We start from the raw sequence: 13,203 nt of genomic DNA on the forward strand, positions 1-13,203 counted from the left end.
AGGAATGTTTTTTTTTCGAGACAGTTTTGCTCTTGTCACCAAGGCTGGAGTGCAATGGCGCAATATTAGCTCACTGTGACCTTCCCCTCCCAGGTTCAAGCAATTCTCCTGCCTCAGCCTCCTGAATAGCTGGAATTACAGGTGTCCACCACCACGTCAGCTAATTTTTGTATTTTTAGTAGAGACAGTTTTTAGTACGTTGGCTAGGCTGGTTTCAAACTCCTGACTTCAGGTAATCCACCTGCCTTGGCCTCCCAAAGTGCTGGGATTGCAGGTGTGAGACACTACACCCGACCTGCACCCAGCCTTTATTTCCATTTTGATTTATGTTCTTAGAGGGGTGGGGGAATGCCCTACAGGCAGTAAAGTTAAGGCTTTTCTGTTTAGTGGTTTCATATGTGACTTAGTTATTTCTTTGATAGGGAAGTGAATATTTACTAAAGAGACGGAAGGGGGATGTATAGATTATTGGAGAGAAACCAGTGTTCTGTGTCCTGAGTCAGTTGGCTTACTTAGAGACAGGAAGCTTTAATGTAACTTAAGCATGGCTGTGATGGTTTCTGATGGGCTGTAGGTCTCCCTTCTCTCACTGGCTTTTGTTACTGGTTCATCCAAAGGTTTCCAAAATGCCAGCATTCCTTCGCTCTGCCCTTCAGATTTTGTTTTCTGAGGATTCTACAAAGCTCTTTGTAGCATCAAATCAAGGAGCTCTGCATATCGTTCAGCTGTCAGGAGGAAGCTTCAAGCACCTGCATGCTTTCCAGCCTCAGTCAGGTGGGAATCTGGTAACTGGCCATGGGGAGACTTGTCGTGTCTAAGATGTAACTTTTTTCCTTTTAAGCCTCCATGTCGGGAGTTCCCTCGTGTTCCTCCTACCCTGCAGATCCACTCACTCACATGTTTGCAGTTTCAAGTAGGAGGAGATAGCTGGCAGATGAAGACTCTCGATGAGATCTGCAATGTTCTTCACACCTACTCTTTTCTCACTGAGTTTTTGATTCCTTATTTGGGGCCAGAGAAGTTTCATCATCCTTCTTAGTTTGTTAGCAGAGCAAGAAGAAAGTTAAAATCATTTTAATCCTGACAATAGCTTCCATTAATATTTTGATGTTTTCATGTATTTGTATATAAGTATTTTGGGGCATATTGCCTTTTTTGGTGGTTTATAAAAAGGTACAATCATAGATCACTGCCACCTCGACCTCCTGGGCTTAAGTGATCCTCCCATCTGAGCATCCTGTGTAGCTGGGACTATAGATGCACACCACTGTGCCCACCTAATTAAAAAAAATTTTTTTTTGTTGATATAGGGGCTCATTATGTTGCCTAGGTTGGTTTTGAACTCGTGGGCTCAAGTGATCCTCCCATCCTGGCCTCCTAGCTGAGATGATAGGCATGAGGCATTGTGCCTGGCCCAAAAGTATCCTTCTACATACAGTTTAATTACCTGCATTTAATGTTCCTGACCATTTTTCTATTTTCCTTGAGAATATGAGTATTATTAACATGAGTGTGCCTATATAGCTAGCTATGGCTAACTGTTAAGGACTTAGACTCAGCTTCCAGCTTAAGCTGCTAGTTGTTTGGATACTTCCCATAGGCCTTTTTCCTCTCCCTTGTCTTGGATTTTAGCTGCTTCACTGCCATTTCACTCTATCACCCTGTCTTTTTTGAGACAGGGTCTTGCTCTTTGGCCAAGGCAGAAGCGCAGTGGTGTAATTATGGCTCACTGCAGCCTCAGCCTCCCCAGGCTCAGGTGATCCTTCCACCTCAGCCTCCCAAGTACGCAGGAGTGTGCCACCACACCCAGCTAAGTTTTGTATTTCTGTAGAGCTGGGGTTTCACCATGTTGCCCAGCCTGGTCTTGAACTCCTGGGCTCAAGCAATCCTCCTGCCACAGCCTCCCAAAGTGCTGGGATTACAGGTGTGAGCCACCATGCCTAGTGAAAGTCAACTCTTTTAACCTCAAGTCTCACTGTTCATAAGCTGATCCGAAGTCTACAGAAGAAACCCACAAGTTAGGGGTCAGATAAATCAAACTATTTATTATCTATATATGTTTTTATTACAAAACGTAGACTATTTATCTTGCATCTAGCACTCCCTGAGATTCAGCTCTGCATTATGTATATGACTATTTTTCGCTTCTGTCATCTCACTTCCCCTTGTAGTCAAGCTGGTTTCTTCACAGCCCTCAAACCTGCATATTCTAGTCCTCATCACTTAGCTTGCACCGTTCCCCATCCTTTTCTCCCCATCCCCACCCATCCTTTGGCAGCTGGGTTATGCTTGTTATAAAGCCATTTTATCGTTTGGGGGCGTTACATGCAGCACGCATTTTGGCATTGAGCATCACTGTCCAATTTTTATCCCACACTAGTCGTCATGTTGCCAGATTGGTTTAAAGTCTCTAGATGACAAAGATGGCTCAGACATGCCCATCCTCCCTTAATGCAAAATATACAGCAGGCACCCAATAAATTAGATAGGCGTTAAGTCTATTGAACTTGATGTTTGTAACTTTGTTGTTGTTGTGTTTTTGGGGTTTTTTTTGGGGGATGGGGTTGTTTGAGACAGAGTCTCACTCTGTCATGCAGGCTGGAGTGCAGTGGTGCGATCTCAGTTCATTGCAACCTCTGCCTCTCAGGCTCAAGTGATTCTTCTGCCTCAGCCTCCCTAGTAGCTGGAACTATAGGGACGTGCCACCACGCCCGGCTAATTTTTTGTATTTTTAGTCAAGACATGTTTCACTGTGTTACCCATGATGGTCTCAATCTCCTGACCTTGTGATCCACCCGCCTTGGCCTCCCAGAGTGCTGGGATTACAGGCATGAGCCACTGCGCCTGGCCTAATGATGGTATATTTTGTAGAGATGAGGTTTCACCATGTTGGTCTCAAACTCCTGAACTCAGGTGATCCACCTCCACCTCCCAAAGTGCTGGGATTACAGGTGTGAGCCACCATGCCCAAGCCTGTCCATAACTTTGATTTAAAAAAAAATTTTGGTAGGAAAGGAGTTTGAAACAATTAGTATATATTTTAGTGGTAGATGCTACCATGGTTCTCTATTCCCATAGTAAGCAGTGCCTTAGGCCTGAGCAAGTAATAACTTCTGTTTTATCTCTCTGGATCTTTACATGCAGGATGGCTAAATAATTAGATGGAAAAAGTAGACACATTAACATCTAGAACTAATTTGCACAGTGATCAAAAAATTATCCTGGCAGTGATTTAAAACTCTGAGAGTCTCCTTGGCTTTTGCCATCATATCCAGGGCTGGCTGTGGACACTATGAATTCAGAGATCTAACTCTTCTGTTTTCACAGGGACAGTGGAGGCCATGTGTCTTTTGGCAGTCAGTCCAGATGGGAATTGGCTAGCCGCATCAGGTACCAGTGCTGGAGTCCATGTCTACAATGTAAAACAGCTAAAGGTGAGGATAGGGTTTCATGGCAGCAGTTTGAATCATTGTACAGGAGGCAGTTTACCCTGCAGTTAAAAGATTCAAGGCAGATTGGCATGACCTGGAAATTTATTAGACTTTTTTCTTTTTAACGAAGAGTTTTTTCCAGGTTTGGAATCCTGTTTTATTTTTATGGAACCCAGAAGCCATCCTCTGTAACATTAAAATCAGCTACTGGCCCAGTGAAACCATTCATACATGGAAATTTGAAATTAATCATTTGTGGGTGATGTAAACACATCCAGTTTCTTTCTATGTTTTGGGGAGGAAAATGCTGTGTACACAGACAAACAGTTGCAGATAATAGAGTTCTTTTCATGGCTTGCCTTGTAATGTCAAGGTAAACACTATCAAAACTTCAAAAAAGGGAAAACATTTTTCACTGATCATTAAAGAGTGTGTGTAGCATGCACATGCTTTGCAATTGTACATAAAAATCCATGCCTAGATGTTAATTTCTTTAAAACCTAGCATACAGCTGTAGACTCCCTGTTCGATGACATACTTATAAGCAATTTGTATAGAAGGATTTACTCTGAGGGAAAGGCTTTTTACTCTCAGTTCTCCACAAATGCTGTTCATTTTGTAAGTGGTTAACTATGCTTTTTATTTTTTTGAGATGGGGTTTCACTCTGTCGCCCAGACTGAGCACAGTGGTACAATCACAGCTCACTGCAGCCTTGACCTCTGGGCTTAAGCAGTCCTCCAACCTCCGCCTCCTGAGTAGCTGGGACTACAGGCGAGCCCCACCACACCTAGCTAATCTTTTTTTTTTTTTTTTTTTTTTTAGAGATGAAGTCTTCCTATGTTTTTTTGGTTGGTCTTGAACCCCTGGGCTTAAGCGATTCTCCCACCTTGGCCTCCCATAGTGCTAGAGTTACAGACATGAGCCACCATGTCTAGCCCTCACTGAGTTGTGGTAAGTATGAAAAGTGCTTAGAATGTTACCCAGCACCGTAGTAAGTGCTCTAAAAAGGTGAACCATTGAAAGAAACCCTGGGTGTTTCTTGTTCAGAAAATTTGCATTTATGAGCAGGGCTGCCAATATTTCCAAGAATACTGGGAAACTCCACTTCACATGATAGGTTGGATCACGATTCCCAGTGTTTGAAGGGAAAGGCCCACCACAATAATAGTTAAGAATTACGAGGAGAGGAGAGGCTGCTCTTTAACCGGGCCTGTGAATAGGGCTGTTTTCTATTTGAACCCACAGCCAGCAATCCATCCCGACAGAAGGCAGAGCCGCTCAGTGTCGTCCTTGCTTTGTGATCAAACGCTTTCAAAGCATTCTCTTCCAAATGGCTGCCTTTTTAACAGTTAGAAACCTACAGGTCGCTGCCTTTTCTCTTCCTGATCTCCCACTTTTGTTGACTATGAGGCATTTTTACCCCTTGGTGAAACCCTCTGAGGAAGGCTGTATTGTTTTTACTTTTCTGGTGTCCTGAAGCAGAGGAGAGTAGATTTCACCAAAGCCAGATTGCATAGAGGGGAAGCCGTCAGGATTGAGTACAAACCCTTCAGCAGCACAAAAATAGCATTTCTTATTTCTCAGCTGGCTCTGTCACTTACCAGCCCTGTGATCGGGTTCTCACTTTTCACATCTCTAAAACAAAGGGGCGTTCCTAGAAGACCTCTAAGGTCCCTGTAAATTCTCTGCTTTCCTTTGAGGCCCTGAAATGGGTGTTTGCACCCCCTAGGGAAGGAGGGAGGCTGTGGAATCACACAAAGTCACAGGCTAAACATGGCTCATCTTTCTAGAAAGGCAACATTATTTTTTTATAGTAAAACAAAACTGGGGGTTATTATGGAATGCAATTCAAAGTTCCCAAGGTTTTTAAAGAAAAAAGTGAGATTTAAAAAAATGTTCATTTTGGAAAAAATAGTGGTGATGATGGCACAACACTGTGATTAACATTAATGTCACTGAATTGTAAAATTACACGTGGCTAACATGGCAAATTTTATGTTATATATATGTATTTTACAATTAAAAAAATGAAAAAGCCATGTTCAGGTAGACTAGAGAGTCTAGAAATAAACTCACACATACTTGGTCAACTGATTTTCAACACAGGTAAAAAGGTAATTCAGTGGAAAAAGGATAATCCCCTTAAAAATTGTGCTGGGACAATTAAATATTCATCTTTTTTTGCATATTATTTAATCAACTTTGATCCACACCCTGCACCATATATAAGGATTAATTCAAAGTAGATACTAAGGCTAAATGTAAAACCTAAAGCTATACAATTTCTAGAAGAAAACCTAGCAGGAAATCATTGCGACTTTCAGTTAGGCAAAGATTTTCCAAATAAGATGCCAAAAGCACAATTCATAGAAGAAAAAATTGATAAGCTAGATGTCATCGAAATTAGGAACTTCTCTTCAAAAGATACAATTAAGAGAAGAAAAAGACGAGGCTGAAAGTAAATATTTGCAGATCACATGTCTGATATAGGAATATATAAAGAATCTAAAAACTAGAAAGCAAGCAACCAAGTTAACAAATGGGCAAAATACGTAAACAGACTTCACAAAAAAAGGCATACAGGTGGCAGGACGGGCGCGGATTAAATGGACTTACAGCAAAATTAAATTGACTTACAGCAAACGTCTATGCCTAGGTGTTAGAAATGCTGATTGGTCAGGCTTGGATATGTGCCCACCCATGGATCAGCTGCAAGTAAGGAATAAATGTCTCTCCAAGGAAAAGCAGATATCTACTACATCTTTTATATTAACCCCTTAAAAACACTAATAATTAGCTTAATGTGGTGCTAGTTTTATTTCCTGAAGACTTGATTTTTGGAAAGTAGTCGCATTTGTATTAAAGATACTTAGAATTGTGGACTCACATGATTAGAAAGAGCATTTAAGGTTTGACTACTCAGTTTAACAAGTTTTCTGTCTCCTAATATATTGAAGCTGTGGTTAAAAGCTACTTGTAGGCCAGGTACGGTGGCTCATGCCTGTAATCCCAGCACTTTGGGAGGCCGAGGTGGGTGGATCACCTGAGGTCAGGAGTTCAAGACCAGCCTGACCAACATGGTGAAACCCTGTCTCTACTAAAAAAATTCAAAATTAGTTGGGCGTGATGGTGGGTGCCTGTAATCCCTGCTACTCAGCAGAATCACTTGAACCTGGGAGGCATAGGTTGCAGTGAGCTGAGATCGTGCCATTGCACTCCAGCCTAGGCAACAAGAGTGAAACTCAGTCTCAAAAGAAAAGAGCTACTTGTATTTCATGGCATATGATCATTCAGTCTAGGGAAAGGCACCACGAAGTAAAAACAAAAGCTACTTCTGCTGTATTAAGCATTTTCTCTAGCTAGTACTTACTTTTTTCAGCAGTCTATGAGAATATTACAGATGAGGGAACTGAGGCTCCAAAAGGCTGAGTAACTGGCCCAAGGTCAAGCTTGTGAGTGGTGAGAAGGGTTAGAACCCAGGCTCATCTGATGCTAAAGCTTGTTCTCTCAGCTGCTGTCATCCTCCGCAGACTCCTCTCTCCAGCATCATCAGTCACCTCGAGTCACAGCTGTGGGGCGCCTGGCACATGGCACTGAGAGGGCTGGGCCTTTCCAGCCTCACCTGCCCTGGGCACCGTTATCCAGCGCCCACCCAGGGGCTGGAAGGGGTGAAATGAGGTGAACCTATGCTTTCAATGTCCTCTTCTGCTTAACGCTAAAGGGAGGTTTCTTTGTAGCCGATTTAATACATAAGGTTTCTTTCAGTTTCCTAACGTCAGGCTAACACAAGGATGTTCCTTTTTCAGTACTTTTCAATGTGCCTTTGAAGAACACTGTAAAACCAGCAGGTTGATGTGGACTAAAGAGCCCTGGCCTAATTAGAAAGAAATCTGAATTCCTGTATTTCTGGCTTTTCCAGCAACTCCCTGTGTGACTTTTGAAAATCCACTTAACCTCTCTGAGCCTCAGTTGCCGAAACTGAAGTTGGATGAGATCAATGTTTCCTGACAGTGATTGACATACCATGGTGGTACCTAAAATCCACCTTTTGAAATTTCAGTAGTTATGTATCTATCAATTTNAAAAAAAAAAAAAAAAAAACCTCGGCTGCAGAACACATTAGGAAGTTATCAATTATTCTATGTCTTTATCTGTAAAATTGGAGATGGTATCTACCTCACTGAGCTGTTGGAAAGATTAAATGTAATTTTCGAAGCACATTTAAGTAGACTGCTAGGCAAACGATGCTTACTGTTTTGATGGTCAGTTTTTACACTCACACATACGTACTGTCCAAAAAGTGAAATCTCTGTTTTATAGACTTGAGTCTTGATCAAAGACTGAAAGAGTAGTGAAGCCACATCTTTGCCTATGTCACACATGATGATAATGTTTACCCCAATACCTTTTACTGGTACTTGGTCCCTTAAGTGCTTCTAAAAGTAAAACTGATGGGAAATTTTTTATATCCGTTAAATTAGCAAAGATCAAAGAGTTGATAATACACAGTGTTGTGAGGGTATAGGAAAACGGTACTCTCACACGTTGTGTAAATTATCCTAACCCTTTTGGAGGACATTTTGGCAATACCTTAAAAATGTTTAAGCCGACTAATCTTTGACTTAGAAATTTCATTTCTGAGAGTTTTTAATATATATATATATATATATATATATATATATATATATATATTTACTTTCAGCTATGCAAAAAAGACTTTTATACAGAGACCAGTTCATTGCAGTTTTGTTTATAGTAGACAAAGATGTGAAACAAGATAATGTCCATTAAGTAGGGTGGATAAATAAATCATGATGCATGCATAAAATGAGTGGACTACTGTATGTTTCAGAATGGGCATGACTGATGTATATGTGTATATTGGTGTGGGTCAGTCTCCATGATATAACACTAAGCAAGAAGCAGCAAGATACAGAACACTATGTATTATATGCCTAAAATAGCTCCGAAAAGATGTAAACACGAAATTGAGGGTTGCTCTTGTCTTGGAAAAGAGGAATGTCAAGATTGCAGGATGACTTTTATTGTTCTATAATTTCCCTTCTAAAATTTTTCAATAAAAAAAGTGGTGGGAGAGCATAGACTGAATAAACTGAATACAGTTGAAGGTTTGTATAGATACTTTCTGGTTAGGAAGGAGAATGCCCTTCTGGTCTTCCTGGGTACCAGCCTGCATTCCTCTGTGTCATGTCCTTCCTCAGGTATTTGAGTACAGCATCCCAGACAAACACTATACAGATTGGAGCCGGACTGTCCAGAAGCACGGCTTTCACCACCTTTGGCTCCAAAGGGATACTCCTATCACACATATCAGTTTTCATCCGAAGAGACCGATGCACATCCTTCTCCATGATGCCTACATGTTCTGCATCATTGACAAGTCATTGGTGAGTTCTTCCCTGCTACCTCACCAAATCTTCTTCTGAAACTTCACATTCTAAAAGCAACAAGTACAGTAAAATAGAGGAAGGAGAATCGGAATAACGGTAGCTAGTACATTCCTTGGAGGAGAGGGGGTTTTGTTTTACAGACTACCTGATTTGTGTTCCCACAGTTCTTCGGGAGGATCTCAGGGATGGGGCTGGCCTTTGTATACTGGCTTTTGCTGATTTGACTATTTCTCTGCTTTGCCAATGAACACATAAATCTTACATACAAAAGTGATTAGGTCAGTATTGAGAAGGTGACCTTCATCAGGAAGTTTCATTGATTTGGCTCTTTGGACTTTGAACCCTGGGGTGTCTGAATAACATGGTTTCTAAAGGAGGTAACATGCTGAGGTTTTGACCCCTATGCCCCTTGGCTGAAGATACTGAAATACTGTCTGCAGGCTTGAAGAACTGGTCTTAACATCTCCAAAAAACCCAGCTAGGAAAAATCTTCATGGCTGTGATGTAGATGGGATAGGAGCATTTTCTTCAGTTTTAGATTCCAGCCTCTTTGCCAGCTGCTGTTTTGATTCACCCTGAATTTATATGTCTTTCCTGGGCAGGTGCTTTGTTTCCTAGGAGCATTGTGGCCATGCCTGTCCTGCACTTTGGGCTTAGATTACAACCATCACATGGTGTTTTGGTGTGTCTGTGAAGGTGGGGGTGGAAGGAACATGAGGGAAAGCAGCAGATGGCTCTAAAGGAGGTGTGCACAGGGATGTGTCATTGGAATCATCTCATGGGCCCTGCGACCTCTGGGTGTGGGAAGCAGAGCTGGCTGACAAGTGCCTTGTGCAAGATGAGTGATACAGGAAGGGGCCCCTCCCACTCTCTTGTGTCTTTGTAACTGAGCTCAGATCATTTTTTTCCCAAGCATTGGTTTTAAGTTCATTGCTTCCGTATACTGGGCATAGCTATTTCTCAAGGAAGTCAGAGACAAAATATCATTTGTTTGGCCAGAGGCCACCTCGAGGTGTCAGTGACATCAGCAGGGGTGGTTTGTGTTGAGGTTCCGCCTGGGGAGAACTTCAGTCACTTGTCCAGTCTGTGATCTGGTTGGGGGAGAGTCTAGAAAGCACAGAGCCTGCGTGGGCTGAGCTCCGGCACTTGCCAGTTTGTTTCTTTCTGACAAAGTGTTACTGATGAGACAGGCTAGAAGCCCCAGTAGGGCCCTTTGATCTTGCTGCATGGAGTAACAAGCTCTCTTTGCCTCATATTCCCACCTTCTGCCTTGCGGCTGCAAGAGTAGCTTCAGCTCTTCCCTCTCTCTCCTTTTCTTCTTCTCTCACCCCACTGCCCCGTTTTTCTGAATAGCGGTATAATCAGTTCAGTTGTTTTCCTGAATTAATGAATGTCAGGGTGGTACTCAATATATATGATAGTTAGAAGATGATGTTGGGCTGAAAATGCAGTACAGTCCTTTGGTCTGTAGAAGCACAATAAAAGTAACCATTTAAACAATATATATCTTTGTCTTTTTAGCCCCTTCCAAATGACAAAACCTTACTCTACAATCCGTTTCCTCCCACGAATGAATCAGATGTCCAGAGGCGCACAGCTCATGCTTTTAAAATTTCTAAGATATATAAGGTAAAACATGTTGTGGTGTTATTCTAGATAGCTGGTTCCTTTGTGATACTGAAATGTAATAAAATCCCCAAAGGGAAGATAAGAGCACCTTCATTTTCCATGCAGAGAACCTGGTTTGTGGGAGACAAGTGACCTTTCTGAGGTCACTGCCTATCCCTTGTATATGTTTTATTGTTCTTGCTTTAGTAGGTTAGAGGCAGGCACATCATACTTAACCAAAATGAAATGCATGGTTAGTGAGAAATGTTGACGCTGAGGTAGCGTTTTTGTTGGCGTGAAAGTTGGCTTTAAATTTTACTTCTTATGGGAGTGTTCCATAGGATAGATATCAAGCAGGCTGGGCTTGGTAGCGCACACCTGTAATCCTAGCACTTTGGGAGGCCAAGGCAGGTGGATCTCCTTAGCCCAGAAGTTCAAGACCAGCCTTGGCACCATGGCAAAACCCCATCACTATTAAAAGAAAAGAAAGAAAGGTGAGGTAGGTGGATCGTGAGGTCAGGAGTTCAAGACCAGCCTGGCCAAGATGGTGAAACCCATCTCTACTAAAAATACAAAAAATTAGCCAGGTGTGATGGTATGCACCTATAATCCCAGCTACTTGGGAGGCTGATGCAGAGAATTGCTTAAACCCAGGAGGCAGAGGTTGCAGTGAGCTGAGACCACGCCACTGTACTCCAGCTTGGGTGACAGAGCAAGACTCTGTCTCAAAAAAAAAAAAGAGGAGAGGTCTGTAAATTATTCAGATGTGATTAGCTTCTTGATGCATTTGTAACTTTCCAGTTGTCAGTTGCCTTAGGCTGGGTATGGTGATTCACAGCGGTAATCCCAGCACTTTAGCAGGCTGAGGCTGGAGTTCAAGACCAGTCTGGGCAACATAGTGAGACCTAGTCTCTACAAAAAAAAATACAAAAATTAGCTGGCCTGTGCTACTCAAGAGGCTGAGATGAGATGGATGATGGCTTGAACTCAGGAGTTCAAGACTGCAGTATGATTGTACCACTGTACTCAGCCTGGTCGACATCGAGATTCTGTCTTTAAAAAAAAAGAATTGCCGGGCATGGTGGCTCACACCTGTAATTCCAGCACTTTGGGAGACTGAGGCAGGCAGATCACCTTAGGTCGGGAGTTCAAGACCAGCCTGACTAACATGGAGAAACCCCATCTCTACTAAAAATACAAAATTATCTGGGTGTGGTGGCACATGCCTGTAATCCCAGCTACTTGGGAGGCTGAGACAGGAGAATCACTTGAACCCAGGAGGTGGAGGTTGCAGTGAGCCAAGGTTTCGCCATTGCACTCTAGCTGCTTAAAATTGATTCCTGAGATACAAGGGAATCGTAGATTTTCTGTCCAGAGAAATGTAAAAAATCCTGCTGAGACCTTTTATTAGTGAACCCAATTAAAAACTCCCAATCTTGAGCAGGTTGCAACGATGCATACCTACCTATTATCCCAGCTACTTAGGAGACTGAGGCAGGATGACTGCCCAGGAGTTCAGGGCTTCAGTGCACGCTGATCATGTCTGTGAATGGCCACTGCTCTCCAGCCTGGACAACATAGTAAGACCCCCCATCTCTAAAAAATAAAAGAAAAGGCTTTCATGCATTCCAACTGTTTTGAGTCCTATAGCAGGAAAAACTGTCAAGAGATTAAATCATTTGAGCCTGGAACTAGACTAACCTTTTAATTTAGACAGCGTTTAACTACAGTTAGTTTGTTCAAGACTGGCCCCGGATCCTAAGTCCTGATAGAATCATTATCATCCCTCTGCAGCCTCTACTCTTCATGGATCTTTTGGATGAAAGAACACTCGTGGCAGTAGAACGGCCTCTGGATGACATCATTGCTCAGCTCCCACCACCCATCAAAAAGAAGAAATTCGGAACCTAAACAGGGCACTCTCTGTGTCCTTCCTTGAACTGTCTACCCTGTTGCTTTTCACAAATCATGATAATAAAACAAAATTATTCTTGAGGACTAGTCATTACAAATGTTTTCTTCCAGAATAATGGATAGTCATTTCCCTTCATTGAATGAAAGTGAACGGAAACTCCAAACAAGGTGTCTATTTGGGAGAACGTGGTGAGTAGCTACAAACTCAGCTAATGTTGATAGAGTCCTGCTCATTCTGTAGGCTGCAGTATCAGAAGATATTTGGGCTCTGTTCTCTATTACATGTCTAAGACTTCAGAGGGCCAATGGCCTTCACTGCCTGCCAGCCTCCAGCCTATGCAGCAGCGCAGAAATCTGCCCAGGATGGCTCTGGAGGGCAGGGGACTATAATTACTTACTCAGCATAGCCTGACCACTAATAACCATAATCAGCTTTAATGTTCAAGGAAGAATTTCAACTATAGCATTATAAGAGAGTGCTCCATCTAAAAATTAGATGCCTTTGACCTTTGGCAGTCAGTGATTAATTTTATGTAAAAGGCAAAAAAGCTTGGGTTATCAGTCCCGTTCACTGTCTTTTTATCGGTTATAGGCTGGTTTCAAAAGGTATGGAAGGGCCAGGCACTGTGGCTCATGCGTGTAATCCCTGCACTTTGGGAGGCTGAGGTGGGAGCATCACTTGAGTCCAGAGACCAACCTGGGCAACATAGGGAGACCCTATCTCTAAAAAAAGATATAGAAACTGGGCACACATCAGTAGTCCCAGCTACCCGGGAGGCTTACTGGAGCCCAGGAGATTGAGACTATAGTGTCATATGATCACACCTGTAGATAGCCA

At 42.5% G+C, this 13,203-nt stretch overlaps 1 protein-coding gene across 1 annotated transcript in view; it reads left to right on the plus strand.

The window, feature by feature from the left end:
- Positions 1 to 12,447, plus strand: part of UTP4 (UTP4 small subunit processome component) — a 47,080-nt gene extending 34,633 nt beyond the window's left edge. Inside the window, exons 12-17 of the mRNA XM_017539224.2 lie at positions 618 to 774; positions 3,328 to 3,495; positions 6,089 to 6,147; positions 8,556 to 8,840; positions 10,365 to 10,472; positions 12,246 to 12,447. Of these exons, the coding sequence (XP_017394713.1) occupies positions 618 to 774; positions 3,328 to 3,495; positions 6,089 to 6,147; positions 8,556 to 8,840; positions 10,365 to 10,472; positions 12,246 to 12,362 (894 nt within the window). The 3' untranslated portion in view covers positions 12,363 to 12,447. The remainder of the gene's footprint in view (positions 1 to 617; positions 775 to 3,327; positions 3,496 to 6,088; positions 6,148 to 8,555; positions 8,841 to 10,364; positions 10,473 to 12,245) is intronic.
- Positions 12,448 to 13,203: the final 756 nt, after the last annotated feature.

Source organism: Cebus imitator, unplaced genomic scaffold, assembly GCF_001604975.1.
Source record: "Cebus imitator isolate Cc_AM_T3 unplaced genomic scaffold, Cebus_imitator-1.0 Scaffold118, whole genome shotgun sequence".
Taxonomy (NCBI): domain Eukaryota; kingdom Metazoa; phylum Chordata; class Mammalia; order Primates; family Cebidae; genus Cebus; species Cebus imitator.